Source organism: Idiotropiscis lumnitzeri, chromosome 6 (assembly GCF_059441095.1).
Source record: "Idiotropiscis lumnitzeri isolate Australia: NSW breed Sydney's pygmy pipehorse chromosome 6, RoL_Ilum_1.0, whole genome shotgun sequence".
NCBI classification, from domain to species: domain Eukaryota; kingdom Metazoa; phylum Chordata; class Actinopteri; order Syngnathiformes; family Syngnathidae; genus Idiotropiscis; species Idiotropiscis lumnitzeri.
The window spans coordinates 8,296,924-8,315,326 of record NC_142396.1 but is presented as its reverse complement, the minus strand read 5'-3'; the positions used below and the strand labels follow the sequence as shown (position 1 = coordinate 8,315,326).

The following is an 18,403-nucleotide window of genomic DNA, read 5'->3' as shown; positions in this document are numbered from 1 at the left end:
GTAAATAAGTAGTTACTTTTTCAGTAAGAATAATAGATGTGACTTCTGATTTCAAATGTGTGTAATAATAATAATATGATGAGCTGATTAAACATTTATTTGGTTTCCCGTCATAAGGAAAGCAATAACTACAAAGTGCTCTGTGACAATCATTCGACACCCCTGCTGCAGGGCAAATGCAGAGATTTATTTCTAAATACCGATACGTTCCACAGATTATTGTTGAAATTGTGCAAAGACTTTTTTATTATATTTGATTATAATTATGTACTCAACTTCAGAGGTGGGCATCGTCAGTTCCCGCCAGTATTTCCGGCCGAGCCACATGGGCCCAGTCCGTTCCTCGTCGGCGAAATCCAATCAGCATTATTTTCACGTCACACTAATAGACAGGCTGTCAAGTAAAGAACAAAAAAAAAATAGACACACACACATGCTGAAATATTGAGTGGGATATAATGCAGTCAATAGAGGCTTTAAACATATTTCCGCGGTTGAAATGTTATGTATAAGCATGCATACACTACAACAAGGCCATTAAAATAGTTTGATTGGCAACTTGCAAAACATATCCCACTCTGCAGAGATTCATTGCAATCGTGAGAAATTCCTTCTTTTGACAGAGCAAGTGTGTGTTTGACTTTTTGCGAGCATGATGTAAACTCTGAGCACTTTCGGCCCGCTCAGCATTGTACAGTGACGCCACATGACGGTGACGACAACACGAACGACTTCAGTCTGGGTTCAGCGCTGGGTGGCGGAGAGGCTGGCACGCCACAGACGTCTGTGGGAATCTGTGTCGCACTCCCTCGCAATATTTAGCTTTTTTGTTGACTCTCCTCTCATGCTATGTAGGTCAGTGAATACCAGCAAGTGGCTCTCTCTCACTTTCCACTGCAAGATTGTTCACACAGACGTGAAACGTCACCACCTTGATGCCGTCCCTGCACATTCTACAGACATCTTATGCTTAGATTTTGCCTTTCTGGACTCCATTAAAAATGGGCCTCAAGTAAGTGGAGGCCTTTTTAAAGTATTATTATAGGTTTGGATTTTTCATTGTATTTCATTTTGGTGTTTTTTTTTTAATAATAGTTTTAATTAATTTTTTGAGCAGGTTTGTCCATTTTTATCTAATCAAAAATGCTTCATTTAGTTTTAGTGTCGCTTTTTTTTAATATAGCATATTCATTGAGTGTTATCTTTTTTATAATAAAAAGCTCAATAGGTATTGGCAATAAAAAAAAATCTTTTATCTACTTTCCTCTTTACCGATGTGCAGCTACAGTAAAATAAATAAATTTACAAAGGGCCCTGAACGCTCATGTAAAAGAAAAATGTAAACAAAGCACATTTTTGCTATTATTATAATTAATTTAAGTTTTTCGAGCATAAGATGGCATTTCAGTCAGTATTCGTTAACTATAATAACTTTTGTGAAGTCTAAATTTTCATTAAAAAATGTAGCATGTCATTTTTTCATCTGTTGCTTAGTAAGCATGTTGACTTTGTTTTGATTAGATTAAGTTATTTGATGTTTTCCTTCACGCCTCCTCCCTGGTTAACAGACGTAACCGCAATCTTTTCTTTGTCTGCTTCATTTTTTTCAACAGAGGAGCCTTTTTTCAGCCCTCCTTGATTAAGTCCACTTTGGCCGAAACGAGTGATGTGACCTTGGTGTTCACCTCGAATTTCTTCGATTGCTGTTGTGGGCTCTTTACCGACTTTTTCACAGCTCTCTCCTGAGCTTTTTGTGATCCGGTGACACCTTCCCAATGACACTGCCATTTTTGAAAAATAAAATTGCATGTGATTGGATTCTCCCAACAATATTATTGTGGTTGTAGTTTTCAATGGTGTTGAATTGCACGATCAATCGCCTGCATTAATAAATACTTGTCGAACCAGCTCCCCCATCATCGGTGTAATATCACTCCCTTCTTCGCCCTGCTCCTCCTCCGCATCATCACATTCTCTCTCCAGAAAAAGAAGATCTTGAGGGTTGTCGGTGGTCACTCACAGTCTCTCAGTCATCACGACTGTCCGCTCCTGTTCAGCCATGTGAGACCATACAGTAATGGAAACGTCATTGGATACACTGATGGATGACAAAACTCCTCTGGGCATGCTGGCTGGCACTGTAAACACAAATAAAAGAAGCAAACATTGTCTGGATGGCGTTCTCTGAGATTTAATGGAACACAACTCAACTGGAAGTGGTCAGAACTGGGATTTGCAGTGGATAGTGGTGGGAATCTTTATTAGATGAGTGCAGAAGAGCTTTTGGAAACAATTGCCTTAAATTGCAAAGTAACCAGATACCGATACGTTACTAAAGAGCGCTATTTCATTCGTACATGATGTAAAAACATAACACGGAGATAGAAAAACAGTCCAGCGCTTCAGAATAATATGCATATTCTTGCATTTAGACTTTTCTAAAGTTTCAAATTAACACAAAACTGATCATTTGGTCAAGTTATAGATCTCATTAGAAAATGCAGGTGCTGCCAATTACATTTGTACGTATCAAATGACAAATTTGCTTGAAAAAAACATTAATTAATATCAATATGTATATAACAATTAGAACCAACCACACCACAACAGTTTCTTCTCACTTGAAAATGTTTCCAAATCTTTGACTAATATTGTTTGTAAGACCACAGTTATAGTCACATTTTCTCACAATATAGTCTGGGTAAGTGCTTATATTTTGAAATGATCACTACTAAGATATTCCTAGGAAATCACAATATTCCATCACTGAGAAGCTATTTTTAGAACAGGCGCATGGACTACTCATTTGTTAGTTGGCGGCTACCTGGAATATAAAATGTGACGAAAATGTACAGTTTAGTTGCTTTTCACGCTATTATCTGCATATCTGTTTTTCTTAAATATATTTATAAATGGGCTTACCTTCAATATAACGTTCAGCCACTGGGTGGCAGTATGACGCCAGACTGGTTTTGGACTATAACAGGGAGGTTATGTAAAAATGATGGATGATTTGAAATTTGCATTGACAGCTTGATAAAAACGTCCAGCAGAGGCAGGATGATGATTTGAAGAAAATGTCCGCACTCGCCATCTGTATGCGATGCATCTACATGTATATCGCATTAAAAATCTCACACAACCTCTGGTGTATTGAGGACATTAAAAAAAAAAAAAAAAAAAGAACAGCCTGAGTATCGGTGTGATTTTTCAATCTAATTCCCTTGTGCGCCCCCCACCCCCTTCAAATTAACTCAGCCAACTAAAACAGTCATCAAACTATTTAAACAGTGAGACGTTCAATCTTTTATTGCTCACGCTGTGCTTTTGTGCCTGAGATCCAACATGGACACTTTAAACACACAGCACGATAACTTCAGTGTGCGTTCGCCACCCATAACCTGACTTCGCCCCCGGCCGACCCCCGCCCCCGTGACAGTTTGCTCAGTTTTTGGATTAGCGCGTCAATAAATCTGACACTGATAATCACACTGTTTGCACATCTCTATTTAAATTGTAACTCCTTTCGTCTATTTTTTTTCTTCCTCTGGTCTCATTGCTGCATCTTCACCTCTGTCACGCCACTTTTTGCTCGTCTTCCTCCCTCCCATCTGTCCAAGGCTGCCAGTCTGCAGGGCCTATCTTTACCAAGCTGTTGCTTTCATTGCAGTTTTTTTTTAGCGGGGTGGGGGGGGGGATGACATGCTGTCATGCCAAGTCTGGAGCGCTTCATTATCTTTGTCAGCGAGAATAACTTGAGGGAAACGCCTGCGACATTGAAAGTGACATCTCATTTCCTGCTTCTTTTCTCTTAAATACAATGTGCAAATCTCGGGCATATTTCATATTTCTAATGATCCATTTGCAGAGGCTCAATTTGACTGGAGGAAGCCAAGCGGTGATTTTGCACCTGCTGCTGTTGTCATAAGACGAGCATGTGATTGTTGATGGCTGCAAAGACAGCAGTCCGTATTTGTCCCGTCTCTACATGATGAACACAAACAGGCAGAGCGAGCAGTTGCGATTTTCGGTTATGATGCGGCAGTCTCGTCAAAGCAGAAAAACTACTGAAGGAAATAGGAGCTGGCCGCCTAGTCTGAACAGTCAATATCAGCAAACTGGGGAAACTACACTTTGAAAATTGAAATTTGGCTCTTGTTTAAAATATTAATTTGAAACCCTAACCCTAACTCCATTGAGTCTATTTCAGTCTTGACAATGTCAAAATAAGACGGCTGTGTTTACTCCCACAACGGTGCAAATCCCCTAATGTCGTGCATGGTTTAGATGAGGGCCCAACAGTTGCCCTCGAAATTGCTTCAAAGATGCGGTGTTGCTAAAAATAGACAGAGGTGATGCAAGCGAGGCTCTCCTGTTGAGTTGCTGTGCTTGGCTCGTCTGCAGCCGTCTGTCCGAGTTCAGGGAGGGACCAAAGCTCGGCCCCCGGCTGCTAAGCCAGCCTTGTGTCTCGGCCCGACTGTGATCTCTCCTTCTCACGGAGGAGGATCACTGCGGTGTCCGTACAAGCTGTAATATGCGGCCCATGGAGTTGATTATAGTCGGAAGAAACATAAAGACAGCGGAGAAGACCCTTCTTTGTAAGTCAGCTCTCTGAGGCGCCTTCGCTCTGCCTCACTGCACCAATGTTCTTTCTTATCTCCTTCCTGCTTCATTTGGACTTCTCCTCTTAATTGGCCAATCTGGCACAGACAGCTTGGAGTAAAAAAACGGCAATATTTCTGCTGCTGATGGAATGGTGAGAGAACATATTAACGTAGCTGCTCACTGTGAGCTCATGCACTTTTGCAGTTCTCAAATTGTCACTAGAACATGAAAAATATATGAACTATTAAAAAAATAAAATAAAGCTACTGAGCACTTCCAATAGCAACAGTGGTGACAATAAATTCTACCATTTGAGGATTATGGGTTTTGTCTTAAATACTCAGCAGTGGTTGTCAACTGTTATCAAGCTATATATATATATATATATATATATATATATATATAAAGATATATATTGAATATATAGTATGAATAATATAAAGTGAATGAGGCAATTCTAAATTGTGGGACATATTTCTTGATTTCTTCTGTCACAATAAATCAAGCATAATAAAAACTGTATTTTACTCACGGACATATCCTCACTGCCAAGAAGACACATTTGGAAGAGTCGAGGGGGATCCAGGCAGGATAGAAGACATTTTAATGTCAAAACAAGCACAGTTTCTGACGTGTATGACACACTGGGAAACGCCGACTAACCTGACAAGAACGAGAACAAATGCAATCTTTTTAGTGGTTTTGGTGTGCAGTGGAATGTTGATGCAGTGGGTTGCTGGTTTTGAAGATGCAAGCTCTAAAAAATGGAAATGAAATTCTTTGACCGATGACGTCATCGTCCAGTCTTTTTAACAAAGGTTTAACACGGTGACAATACTGAAGGATTGAACTCAGATTGGATCTGCAAAGCCATCTTCACTTGGATTAGGTCTGGGCTCTGGCTTGAGTTATGAGCAGTTCCAAACTGTGTCAGTGTTTCTGCAAGTATTCATAAAACAAATGTCAGGAGAAGACTACTAAAACATTTCCAATTTATTTGGGCTTAATCATAAAGCCAGGTGTGTGTCGATATCCATTTCTTTGGAATTAATGTGATTGGTTAATTCTGAACATGGACACACCCACAGAGGACATTATTTCATTATTATTACATCATATTTACGCTACCTCTCAACGATGGTTATAGGCCCCATTAATGGTGGCAAACTACCTAATTTGGGGTGTGTAGACTTTTTATAGCCAATGTAGATCACATTATATCTGAAAACATGTAACAAAATATACAATTATAAATAATGCATTTATTGCGGTTAAGGATTTTATATCCAACGTAAGCTTCACTTCAAGCCTGAATCTTATGAGCAAGATAATATCACAAATCTAGGATTTGTCATTTTTAGTTGAGTTTCTAAAGTTGAGTTCAATTCCCCGTCTTCAGTTTCATGAGATTCTATTTTAGAAGCAGCCTTATATGTAGCGATTCAACTGGTCACAATTAGCAACATGTGAGAAATGCATAATTCATCAGTGACAATAATTACCAGTCGCTCTCTGATGTTTGTTTTAGAAAATGACTCATCAATCATTGACAAAGCTTTTGAATTATGTAGTAAAAATGATTCTTTAATATGGAACAAAATCAGAGCTCAGCTCCATGGCTCCATCCATCACACTCTAACACTGATGGGAGGAGAACAACGACCACCAGTAAGATCACAGTCCGCTCGGCCAAAAAACAGGAGAGGCTGGAAAAACAAACAAATAAATAAAAAAACTAAACAAAAAAAACATGGAATGCAAAACCAAAGTGCTACTGGGCGTGACCTTGAGACGCCCTCAATTTGACCTCCTGACCCACGATGGGACACGGCAAGCGACCACTCTGCTGCCTCGCTGGGCTCTTCTGCCTCCAAGCCTTCCTCACACTTTTGCTCCTCAAGCCAGGTCAGCGTGACGGCAGGTGTGAAGCAGCAGAGCGGTGGAAGCGTGACATAATCGAAGCGCCAATACGTATTGATTATAATCATGGCTTGTGCAGAAATGGTTGACTCAAGTGTGAGGCACCAAGAGGCCGAGGACATCTGGGGAGGCCGCCCAGTAAGAACCCGATGCTACGCTAACACAGAGACGAGACGTCAACAGAAGCACAACACACATTTGTACGGAGCAACCAAGCAACACATCAGAGCACTTAGTTAAGAAATTTAGCGTGTGCGAGGGAGGGGGAGTCATGGTCCACAACGAAGTAGCCCACTAGCGAGTGAGTCCCATCTTTTAAGGCTGTTCTCAGTCTCTTGCTACAAACGAGATGCCAAGCCGGCCTGTGCTTGACCTTTGAGTATGGCTGCTTTTGACTTGAAGTTGGCTGCGCTGACAGCTGCCCTTCATCCATATCAAAACTCCATCGCGAGGGCAAGAGAAGCGTGTGCACTTATAAGAATGAACCATTATCAGTTCAAGGGCCATATTTGTGATTTAAAATGGTTAAATGGGCCAAGCCATTCAAAGATGTTGAACAAAAAAGGAAAAAGTCCATCTAAAGATTGATTGTTAATAATAATAATAATAATAGTTACAATATTGTTTTTTTGTATTATTTGTAATAGTCGCCATCCCTTATCTTCTGAGCCACTCTGACTGTTGAGAGCAGGCGTGGGCAAACTACGGCCCGGGGGCCACATGTGGCCCGTTAAACATTTTAATCCGGCCCGCCGAACTTGAAAAAAATTAAATGAATAAACCTTTTTAATGTTTTATTTTCTAAATACTGTGGTTTTTCAAAGACATATATATTGTTGTAATGCTTTTGTTCACTTTCATTTCAAATGAAATGTATTTATTTTTTTTTCTCCGATGAGGTGAGGTTACCAAAACACTCCATCCATCTGCTCCTGGTCCGGCCCCTCTGTCAAATTTTAGAACCCATTGTGGCCATGGAAATGGTGAAAAATCGTTAACGCCACAAATCTCTAAATTCCTTTTACAGTATCTTTAAAACTCTGAACCTGTCGATGTGAGCTTTGAACTGTTAAATGGAAGCCTTAGAATATTTTGTAAACTGTTATAATACGAACTATAGAATTTCAAATTGATAGCACGTGCTAGCTGAACAGTACATAAATGTGACAGGGCTATACTGTTTCTTGGTGTCTTGCTCTGATTTATCATCTTTTTTTTTTTTGCTGCCGCTCTACTTTTAAGTATTCTGCCTAGGGGAGGAGGTGCATGACTCTTCCTACTTTTTTTGTGCTTGATCACTGCTTGGTCCACAGAGCTCTGCAGAAAAAAAAATATAAGGTGAGGAATAAGAGCCGCTAATGGACAGAGAATCTCAGATAGACGAGGGAGCCTGGATTACTGGAGGTGTATGCATTACCGTCTGAATGGGAGAGTAAATGAACAAGCGAGTGGAGAAGTAGAAATCTATACTTGGTGGAAGATTAAAATGAAGCTTTGTAATGAAGGAGTTGAGTGGTCATGGGGGGGGGCATCTGCCAGATTCAGCCAACACGGTCATCCTGCACCTGAATTGGAGGGGGGGCCCGGGGGGGCTTTGCACAGAGAGCACGAGCACGAGCGTGGACAGACATGACACATAACACACACACATTCGCACGCACACACATACATTAATGCACTGGGTCCCAGAATGCGTTCCACTGCACTCTCCTGGCTGCCAGAACCTCGCTGTGTCTTATAAAATAAAAAAAAGGGGGGGGGGATAAATAGCAACAGAAGTACAAACTAACAAATGAAGGGACAAAATTAAGAACATCACACTTTGGCTCCCACTGGCGAGAATAAAAAAAATAAAATAAAGCAGAAATAAAACTTAGGTTATAAAAAGCGCCAGTGGCACCGAGTTACCACGCAAATGTCAGTAACTGGCTTTTGAACAGCTCTACACTTTTTTTAGTCTACCAAGTACATACTAGGAACCTTACCAGGCAGCTAAAATCTATACAGTACTGTCTTGTTTGTATATTTATAGATATTTATACACTTTACAAAGTTGGCATAAAATACATAAATAAATAAATAAGTCAATACATGGAATTAGATTGTACACATCACAATTATGTGTATTTAAGCTTGAGCACTCTTTGTTGAGGAGGTGAGCCACGACAAGTTCGGAGAGGAGGTGAAGAAACAGAAGTGCTAGCCGCGGCATCCCAAAACCAGTCCTGGGTAAGTTCCATTCTCAGCGGGCATGTTTGCTGCCTCCCCCAATTCTCGACTTGATCACACGTGAAAGCGTAGCCAAATTATTTACCAGCAGAGACAGCAAACGACTCCGACCAGTATAGGATGGCATTACAAATGGAGACGGCTGGTGTAACTGTAGCACGTTTGTGGTGGGGCCAGTCTGAAATATGAAATGTGAAACCACGGTGGATGTAGAGAGGGATGGAAATAACTTGAGCCAGACTGCGATTTTGGTTTCCAATTTTGCCACGCAGCTTTACGGAGAAACTGGGAGATGTTTTGTTCCACTGTAATCATAAAATCAATCTCTTATTGTCATTCAAAGCTCCGATTTGTGTTTATCAAGTTTAGAAGAATCTCTAATCCAAGGATTTATTTGACAAAATTTCCCCACGCAAGATGCAAGTCCCTTTTGTGTTGTCGGTTGGACCTAATGACAGGAATGCGCGCAAATGTGCAAATAGTCCTCAGGGACAGGCACTCACCTACTTCTGGCCTTTAGTCGCACAATGCCCGCCTCCAAATTGGGTCTGGCATCATCCGTGTGAGAGCAGGGTCAATCCTGTCTAACACAATGGCATTACAGTAAATCCCAAAGCGCATAAGAAGACAGCGGAAGGCGTCGCCAAAGAGACGGGGGCAGAAGGACTGCCTTTTGGTGCTTCTCATAAAAATACAAATCTGAAAGCATTAGTGACTCAGTTTTCTTCCACTTTCTACGTGGCAGCGTTGCTAAAGTGGGTCTGGGATGCGTCAGGTAGCACTCCTTACCTTTTCCGACTCCAAGTGCATGACCCCCCCCTCCCACAAAAATACAGCGGACATCAAAAGCCCTTATTCAAGAAGGGCGGTTATAATGAGCATCGTCAACATCACCACTGTTATCATGAACGCGTTTTCTTCATCATTTCAAGTGACAAAGGAAAACTCGTTGTACAACAAATGTTCATTTCCACCAAGGATATTATTTACATAAAGTTCTCAAAAACAGAAGGATTTTCTTATCACGTTTGTAAAGAAATAAAATCAACACAAGAACACCAAAGCACACACATACTGACCGACAATCAAATGTGAACAAAAAGGAAAAAAAAAAATGTTTCTCATTATTGTAACAATTCAAATCACGCTTACTTGAACCCTGATTGGGAGAAGTCACTCTGGTTTTTAACAAATGCTTCAAACAAGTTGAAGGGTGAGTTAGGAGGGAAGAGGCCGAGTCTGCCTGCGCAAGGTGCGAGTCAAAAACAACGAGCTGATTCAGCCGTTACACTGTGATTCAGCAAAATACCATCTGCACATGCACGCCCTCCCCAATGAGATCACAAGAGCTTCGTATCAATCGGCACACGTTCAGCGCAGCGTAGCTTTAATTTAATATTGCACAACAGAGCAGGAGAACAGGCACATTACCGAAGAAGTGAGTCACCGACGCCACATCCATCAGGGGAAAACTTGCATTATACGAGAAAGAAAGAACATAGCGCCATAACGACAAACAATATTAGTAGGCTGAGACACATAAACTTGTTGTTTAGTGGCTAATTTTAAATTTATTTGGATTTGTATCATTTTAAAGATAGAACGATCAACAGAAATAACTGGTTAAGAAATTAGAAAAAAAAAAAAACTCTGATTAATTGCTGATTCCAAATGTTTATTTCTCTAGGTTTTTATAAAATAAAAATAAAAATAAAAATAAAAATAAAAATAAAATTTAACCATATCAATGAATTAAGGGTTAGGTTGAGCAACCGGTGGATTTTTTTTTCTGAAATGTAGCTATAAATGACATGATAAAATCCATATTGCGCAAGATTTATAGGTCAAAATTTAAAACTAAAGCAAAAAAAAGAAAAAACAGTTGATTTAAATCAGCTTCAAAAATACGTACACGGACACGTGAAGCCATTAGAATCTGCTGTTGATCTGTGTAATTGTGTCTTAATCTACGTTTTGAAATGTATGTGAACAGTGTTACAAAGCTTCAAACGTTTTGCAGAAAATCCTGTTCACCGTCTTACTGTGTCTGCACAAAAGCTGAAGCAACTAATTGTTGCACTGAATCAGTCTCAGCTCTGTAAAAAAAAAAAAAGAAAAAGAAAAAAAAAGTTTGTATCTCATTAGATAGTCCAAGTGTTGGAGCCACTTGGTGTGTTTAATGGAAGAAAAGGAAAATGTTGCTGAGCTAGCTTATTACCTTATTATCGGATCTTGTTTGTGTTTAATGAGGCGTAAACTGTTCCGTGTTATATTTCATATAAGCGGAGGACGCCCAGTGGGATACACCGTGGTTGCCCACAGCCATGCACTTCAAACAAATTTTGGACTAGGACCTTACTTACTCGCTAACCAAACTTCAAACTAATTAATTCATAAGGACAACGACTTCATGATAAAACTGGTCTGGCTGTGCCTCTTCCATCCGTACAGCATTATATTGTCTCAAGATTGAAAGTCTGGATGCTTTTTTGGATCGTAACAAGTGAAAATAGGTTGGATTAAAAATAGAACGCTGTGATGTGTCGGCGCAGAAGGAATTGGTCAGCCACGAAGGCAAATGTGAGCAGATTTGTTTTTGCCTGTTAAACTGCTTAGTCAGGCCATTGTTTTATTTATTGCATCACTCATGGCTTGCTCTGAGGCGTTTGCGAAAGAGTTTGAGAATGATGATGCAACCGTAGTCGGGAGCTTTTGTGAAGAATAAAATCTTTTTGGAGGGTTGCCGCTTTGCTGTGGACGGCTGATGCTGGTGATGTAGCCTTTCATTTGAAACAATAACAGCATAATTTTTTTTTTTTTTTTTTTAATTGGTGAATTAAATTTGTGCCTGATCAGGATTTTGGGATGGTGTTGTGCTGATGTTCGTTTAAGACAGGGGTGGGCAAACTTTTTGATTTGTGGGCCACAATGGGTTCTAAAATTTGACAGAGGGGCCGGACCAGGAGCAGATGATTGGAGTGTTTTGGCGACCTCACCTCATCGGAGAAAAAAAAAACTACATTTAATTTGAAATGAAAATGAACAAAAACATTACAACAAAATATCTGGGTTTGACACACCGCAGTATTTAGAAAATAAAACATGAACAACCTTTATTCATTTAATTTTGTTCAAGTTTGGCGGGCCGGATTAAAACGTTTAACAGGCCGCATGTGGCCCCCGAGCCGTAGTTTGCCCACGCTTGGTTTAAGAGTGTTTGGTTTAAATATATATATATATATATATATATATATATATATATATATATATTTATTTTTTTTTTAATTTATTTTATTACTTTTTTAAGTAGTTAATTTTGTAGGTGGAAAATGTCAAACAGTTAATTAACTTTGTTCCAACAGTGTGGGTTGATTAGTCATAATAATTCCGAACTCCAACAAATTGACTCGGCCTGGCAACAAAGTAATGATGAAAGACAGAATTGAGTCTGTTAACAAGCTGCGGCCCTACAGGGAAAAAAAAAGGCATGGGGGGCATCTGCAACCTGGTTTTATATATTCATGAGCAGGAGGTTCTTTGAAGGCGAGTGGACAGGTGGTGGTTACATAAAAACGTAGATTTGGAAAACTGCTTTCTCTTTTATGTTGTTTAATATGGCCTTCGTTGTAACGGTGCTGGTTTTAGGCCTGCTGGCAATGAGCCACTGTTTGTTATGCAACTTTTGAATAATCATAGAAAGTGCATTTAAATGTTTATTCACATTGCAACCTTGAGCATGACTATTCAAGTGGTTTGCGCTTAGATGTAATCACGAGAAATATCATAACAGATCATTATCAGCAACTGTCTGAGCCCAAGGGATATTTTAGTTCAAACAAAGGTTATACAGTGATATCACAAATTTGCATGAAGGAAAACAAAAGCGCTCAATGGTGTGCTGTGAGTTTTAAATGTGCCACCTTGCAACGTAGCAAAACGCAGACCCGATGCTGCTAAGAATAATGCCACCTCTGTGCCAATTTTCTGGGTGGAGTGTTGTGATTTATCCCTCCTTGAGCACCTTGTAATCATGATGGGGGAAAAAAAACGTGGTCGTGCATCACCTGCCAATTCACCTTAGGAAACCGACGACGTGGTGATTATTTTTTTGCTCCATTTTAGCCCTTTCCAGCATCTTTATGGTTGCTAATGAGGGCACACTCGATTTATTTATTTATTTTTTCCTGGCAAGTGCCGCTTGGACAAACTGTGTTCCCTTCTGTCCAAAGAATGGACACACGAACGGGCCAGAGTAGCTCAGAGGCAAACGAGATGTCTAATCTTGTGCAGATAAGGCTGAAATTGAGGTTTATCCGATGGCAATTACATCATCTTGAACCTAAGTTTGTCGCTTGTGCTGTGGGTCGGCCTACTTGTCACACTCGGGTATCGTTCCCTAATGCATAGCCAGGCAGTAGACTGCGCATGTTTGGGGTTATCTCTGGTTTCACAAATGAAAAACAAATAGAACGAATGCACCGCAGAGTAACAAATGAAGAACTGAGTTGAGTCCAGAGGCAAGAACAAATCTGTATGAGCAAACAAATTGTATACATTCCCCAGGTTCCAACTTCTTGCACGCATACTATACAATTGCTGTGTAGCTGTGGATTTTGATTGGGTTACTTCTACGTGAGGTTGGGGTTAATTATTTTGAGCCAGAAGATTGGATTTGGTCTGAAGCTGGTCACTAGTTTGGAGTTGGGTGCTGTAGTTGAAGTTAAGTTAAAGTAAAATTCTTAGAAAGTGTCAGTGGCGGCAGGATGGATTGCTGTGGTAACCCAACAGGGGAAAGTTGCTGAAAAAATTTGAATATTATATATTAGTTTTTAACCACAGCTAAAACCCATTTCTTGGCAATTTAAACTCATGAGTATGGTTTTTTTTTTTCCAACACCCCTTGTTGGATCAAAATCTGGATTTGAGATGATGGGTCAAAATCAAAACCCAACGTACTGATCATAAATAACCCAGTATTGACTTGGTTCCCTTTAGATTTAGTGCTTGGTTAGCTTCCACTTAATTCAGATTCCTTTTGACCCAGCAGATTAAGAGTGATATTAATTTTTATTTATTTATTTATTTTTATTAATCTAGAATTGCATGGTTGTTGATAACCGCCATGTCCTATGCCAACCTCTTATTGTTCAAGACCCTGTGAAGCAAAAATCACTGTCTCGTAAATTTGGCACATCAAAAAGAAATGTGTGAACAACACGGCCAAAATTTAGATGACTAAAAAACGTGGCCAAATATCCATTCGACATATTTGGCCACGTTTTTTAGCTTCAAAATGATTTGTGTGTTTTGAAACCACAACCACCACTCAAGTGTTAACTGTCAATCAAATACATCTACTCGAGATAGCGGTGAAAACATGCACTATGAAAATCTTAATCCAGAAGAGAAGAAAACAAAAAAAAGGGATCACCAGTAGCCTCATGAATTTATACGATTGTAAAAACATTTGAGCAAGTAGCTTAAAATGGCTGCAAGTATCCATGCTGTCCATGGATGTCTGTTTTATTTACTGTGAGGGAATTTGAGTTGACTGTGGCTGACAAAACAGGCAGCCACTGAAACACTGTGCTGGTCTTAAGCACCCGGGGAAAAGATTATCTGCTTCTCCGCTATCTCGCAGTCACAGATCGGTCCATCTTCAAAAATCACACCCACGGAGTGCGAAACAAAATTCTATGCTATCTTTTTTTTAATTTTTTTATGGGTCAGCAACAAAGCCAGACTCCACTCCAACTTGACTGAGCAGCGTCAACAACATACAGAAAATGTCAGCGTGTCCGTTGGAGCTCTGATCACATTTTTTGCACGTTGTGTCATAACAATGGCGGCTTGGCAAGCCTCCTTATGACAAGCAAAGCCGGCGCAGGCTCTCTTTTCTCACCACAGCAGACCGCCAACAGGAAACATCCACATGCACGCCAGTTAACATGCTCAAAAATAACAAGCGGCATGAAAAGAGGCGGACGAGAGCCCTTCATCCGTCCTCTGTGTCCTCTTCCTCATCTCGACACCCTCAAGCCACAGCGCAGAGGCGGCCTCTCCCCAATCTCGCCTCTCACACACTCCTCCCTTCATTTTCACCACGACTATAATCATCATCAAAACCATCCTCAACCTCAAGGTTGTTATTATTATTATTATTATTACATTTTGAAAAAAGTGCAGATAAGAACTTCCCCGCGCCCTCGTACAGAAGGCAGGGCAGTAAAGGAGGATGGGGAAGCGATGGCAGTAAGAAGAGAGAAAGAGAAAAGAGAAGACTTCTGCTGCGACGACAGAGTTGTGTTGCTCGAACACACGCGCACGCACGCGCACCAGCAGGGATACATTGATACAGAGGCGCCGCAGAGGCAAACAGGTTGGGAAGATGGAGCGATTCTCTGAGATCTTCAGCACAACAGGGCAAAACAAGAGCACGGGGCAGCACGAAGAATTCAATCCACAAATTGAAGTGAGCGCGCACATTGGAACGCATGCACACAAAACAGCACAAACTTTGCGTTGCCTTTGTTGCAAGAAGATTTGAAACTGGCTCCCTCCTTCGCTGTGAAAAATGACATCATCGTAGCGTCTGGGATTTTGAGTTTGTTTTTTTTTTTTTTATTTTTACTCCACGTCTTCTTTTTTCTCTCTCCGTGTCAAGGGCTTATTGTCTGGAAAAATCAGGAGTGATCCGTCGCACGAGTTCATCGTGTTCCCGCTTTCCCAGCATTGGAAAGTTCAGCACATGTAGAGTATATCTTTTAACCTCTATTTTTGTTTGGAGCTACAGCACAGTACCCACAGCACACAGACGACAAGGGGGGGGGCGGTGGCAGTCGGGGGGGGGGGGGGGGGGGGAGTTGGGAGGGGAGGGACCACTAATATTGTGCCAGAGGATCAGAAAGAGGGAACAACAAAGAGGAAATAGAAGAGAAAAGAGGATAGAGAGAGAGACACGAGTTTCAACAATACCATCTTGAACTCAGCTGGTTTCATCCAAAAAACGAGGAGCGATTCCGCGGCTTACAGCTAAACATTAAACCACACTAACTGTCAGTAAACGGAGGGAGCAACATAATGGAAGATATGGTACATTGGAGACAAATGAATGGAAAAGAAAAACAGATGGATATTGGTATAGCGGGGGGCGGAGGGGGGGGGGCAATCACTAAGCCTAATATATTCATGTTTATGTACATACAGTACATATTGAATCGTATTGTGTTCCTGGAATCATCATACACTAGATTACGTATCACTTAAGATTCTCTGTGATCCCACGGGACTGGCACCTTCAGTGGATCAGTGGCTGCAGTGCAGTTCAGGACCAAGTGGTCCGCATGTTGAAACAAAACAGGCCTCCACAGACAAAGTGCAGAAGGACGTATGAGCAGTCAAAAACATAAAGGAGGGCGTGGGGGGGGTCGCACTGACAAAGCGGTGAGAAACAGGAAATGGAGACAGGAGCGTACAAGAGGAGGAACAAGAAGAGTTGGAGAGGACGAGAGAAAGCGTTTAAAGGTTTAAGAGAGCAGATGGCTAATTGTACCCGTGTTTCGAGGCCTGGCAGCAAGTCAGTCTTGTGCATAAGGACGGGACTGGGAGGAAGAGAAGGTGCGGGGAAGGGAGGGGCCATGGAGGAAGATGGGCGGTGCCATCAGGCCTTGAGAGCGTGCCACTGGGCAACGTTGGTGCGCGGCCGGGCCAGCATGTCTTTCCAGTGCTTCACCTCCGCTGGACCGCTCTTCCAGGACAGGTAGATCTAACAGAAGAAGAGGAACGTCGGACCTTTTAACACGGCAACGACTTTGCTAATTAAAAGAGAACAGACCCAAGAGAAAAAAAATTTGAGATTTATTTAGCGTGTTTTCTGAACCGCAGAGCGCCCCTAAAGGTGAAAAAAAAGAAATTCCACAAAAAAGCCGCACCGTTGTATTAGCCGCATGGTTCAAAATCGAGGATATATAGTTCGGAAAATACGGTAAATAAATCAAAATTCCAACGGTATTTCCATGGTTAAGAAAAAGCCATCACTAATCCTCTTAATTCATACCATGCTAGCTTTCTGTTTGCAGATATTAAGAGTACCGACCTATTGGGTTGCAAACACGTCTCAACGTTACAATTGTGCCCAACGTCGTAATCAGCTATTCTTACGACAGCCTTACTACTGCTAATCAGTGGAATTCTGTTTATCTGGAAGGTAAGCTGTGGAGAAAAAAAACTTGACGTGCTAGAAAAGAACTGACTACAATTTTGGAATCAGCATGACAATTTTAGTTTTAATCAGCATAAAAAAAAAAAAATGTTCCGAATGTAATTATTCAATCCTGACAGGCACTTTTACACCTGCTGCACAAAAAGGAAGACGGTGAGAAGAAAACTAATGCACAAACTGCATCCATAATGCATGACAGATGGGGGTTATTTATTTATTGATTTATTTTTTATACTAAAACCATACTGTACTTGACTATCAGCAAAGACCGGTTCCCCGACGGTTGCAGGAGGAATTTGTGCCGGCAGCTTCCTGCGAGAAAGCCTTTCTATTTGAAAGGCTTCAGGATGTCAAGTGTAGTTTCAAAATCCATTAAGAGATGTTGTACGAAGGGGTTAAAAACAGACATTTGATTCAGTGCCTTAAGCTCATGAACCTCGGTGAAATATTGTTTTTAACTTGAACCTCCAGTTTTGTGTCACCTCTCGAAAAAAAACAGACTTAGAAAGACGAAGGTGTCTCACTTTTCACAAAGTGTAATTATCCGTATGCTCCCATTAAACACACCAACTTTTCACCTTTAATTCCACTTTGCAAAACTGAAAGTCATTCGTTTATAATAATACATCTTTTATACTGCCTTTGAAGTGTGGAGCAGGCAGAGGGTATCACCTGTAGTCAGCTATAGTTCAACTAATTAACTAACTTTGCGCTGACTCCGGCTCCGGTTTTACTCCATTCAACAGAAAGTCGAATCTTTTAATAATTCACATTGCAGCAATTGCAATACCTATGACCGACAGGTGCCTCAGAAAAGTCAGCATATTCACTTATCATTTAGAAGCAGTAGTGTTTCACAAAAAAAAAAAAATAAATAAAAAGTACAATATTATGTCATTGAAGTGACAGTGAAGATGACTGATGATATTTACCGGTATGCTTATGTGTGAAATGTAAATATTCATGAGGGATTGTATCATTGCGTCAAACTTTGGACGTATTTTCATTTGCATCTAACCTGAGGTGAAAATCGGAACGGGACATTCCTGTCGTAATAAAGGGTAACGCCAACAAAGCCTAAAGGCAGACTTTACCTTGCCGATAACATCATTGCGGCTGAGTCTGTCCTTGTCCATGACAGTGATGATGATGGTGGTCTCCCTCAGCACATGCGCGGGAACGTCAAAGGGGAAGGACTCGTTGAAGACGGGATTGAGACAGCGCTTCATCGTCACTGTCTTTTTCTTCTCTACACGCCTGTCTTTGTGCATCAGCCACACTTTCACGTACGGATCTGGAAGTTGGAAACAATTATGCAGGTCACATGGAAGCAATGATCAAAATGGCCATGAAAGATGATTTATTTATTTATTTGTTTTAGTACGCGAGACAGCAAAGACGCGGCTATGTAGTTTGAGCTCAAGGTCA

General features: G+C 40.8%; 1 protein-coding gene across 3 annotated transcripts in view; it reads right to left on the bottom strand.

The window, feature by feature from the left end:
* Window positions 1-18,403, bottom strand: part of LOC148335057 (synaptotagmin-7-like) — a 45,116-nt gene that overhangs the window by 6,152 nt on the left and 20,561 nt on the right. For 2 of the 3 annotated variants that reach the window (XM_088297711.1, XM_088297710.1), the window contains 2 exons: window positions 18,070-18,269; window positions 6,169-16,519 (listed from right to left, as the gene is read on the bottom strand). In XM_088297711.1, the coding sequence (XP_088153837.1) occupies window positions 16,415-16,519; window positions 18,070-18,269 (305 nt within the window). In that variant the 3' untranslated portion in view covers window positions 6,169-16,414. Of the gene's footprint in view, window positions 1-276; window positions 395-2,020; window positions 2,139-6,168; window positions 16,520-18,069; window positions 18,270-18,403 lie in introns of those variants that run through there. The other variant, XR_015844012.1, reaches the window with a different exon arrangement.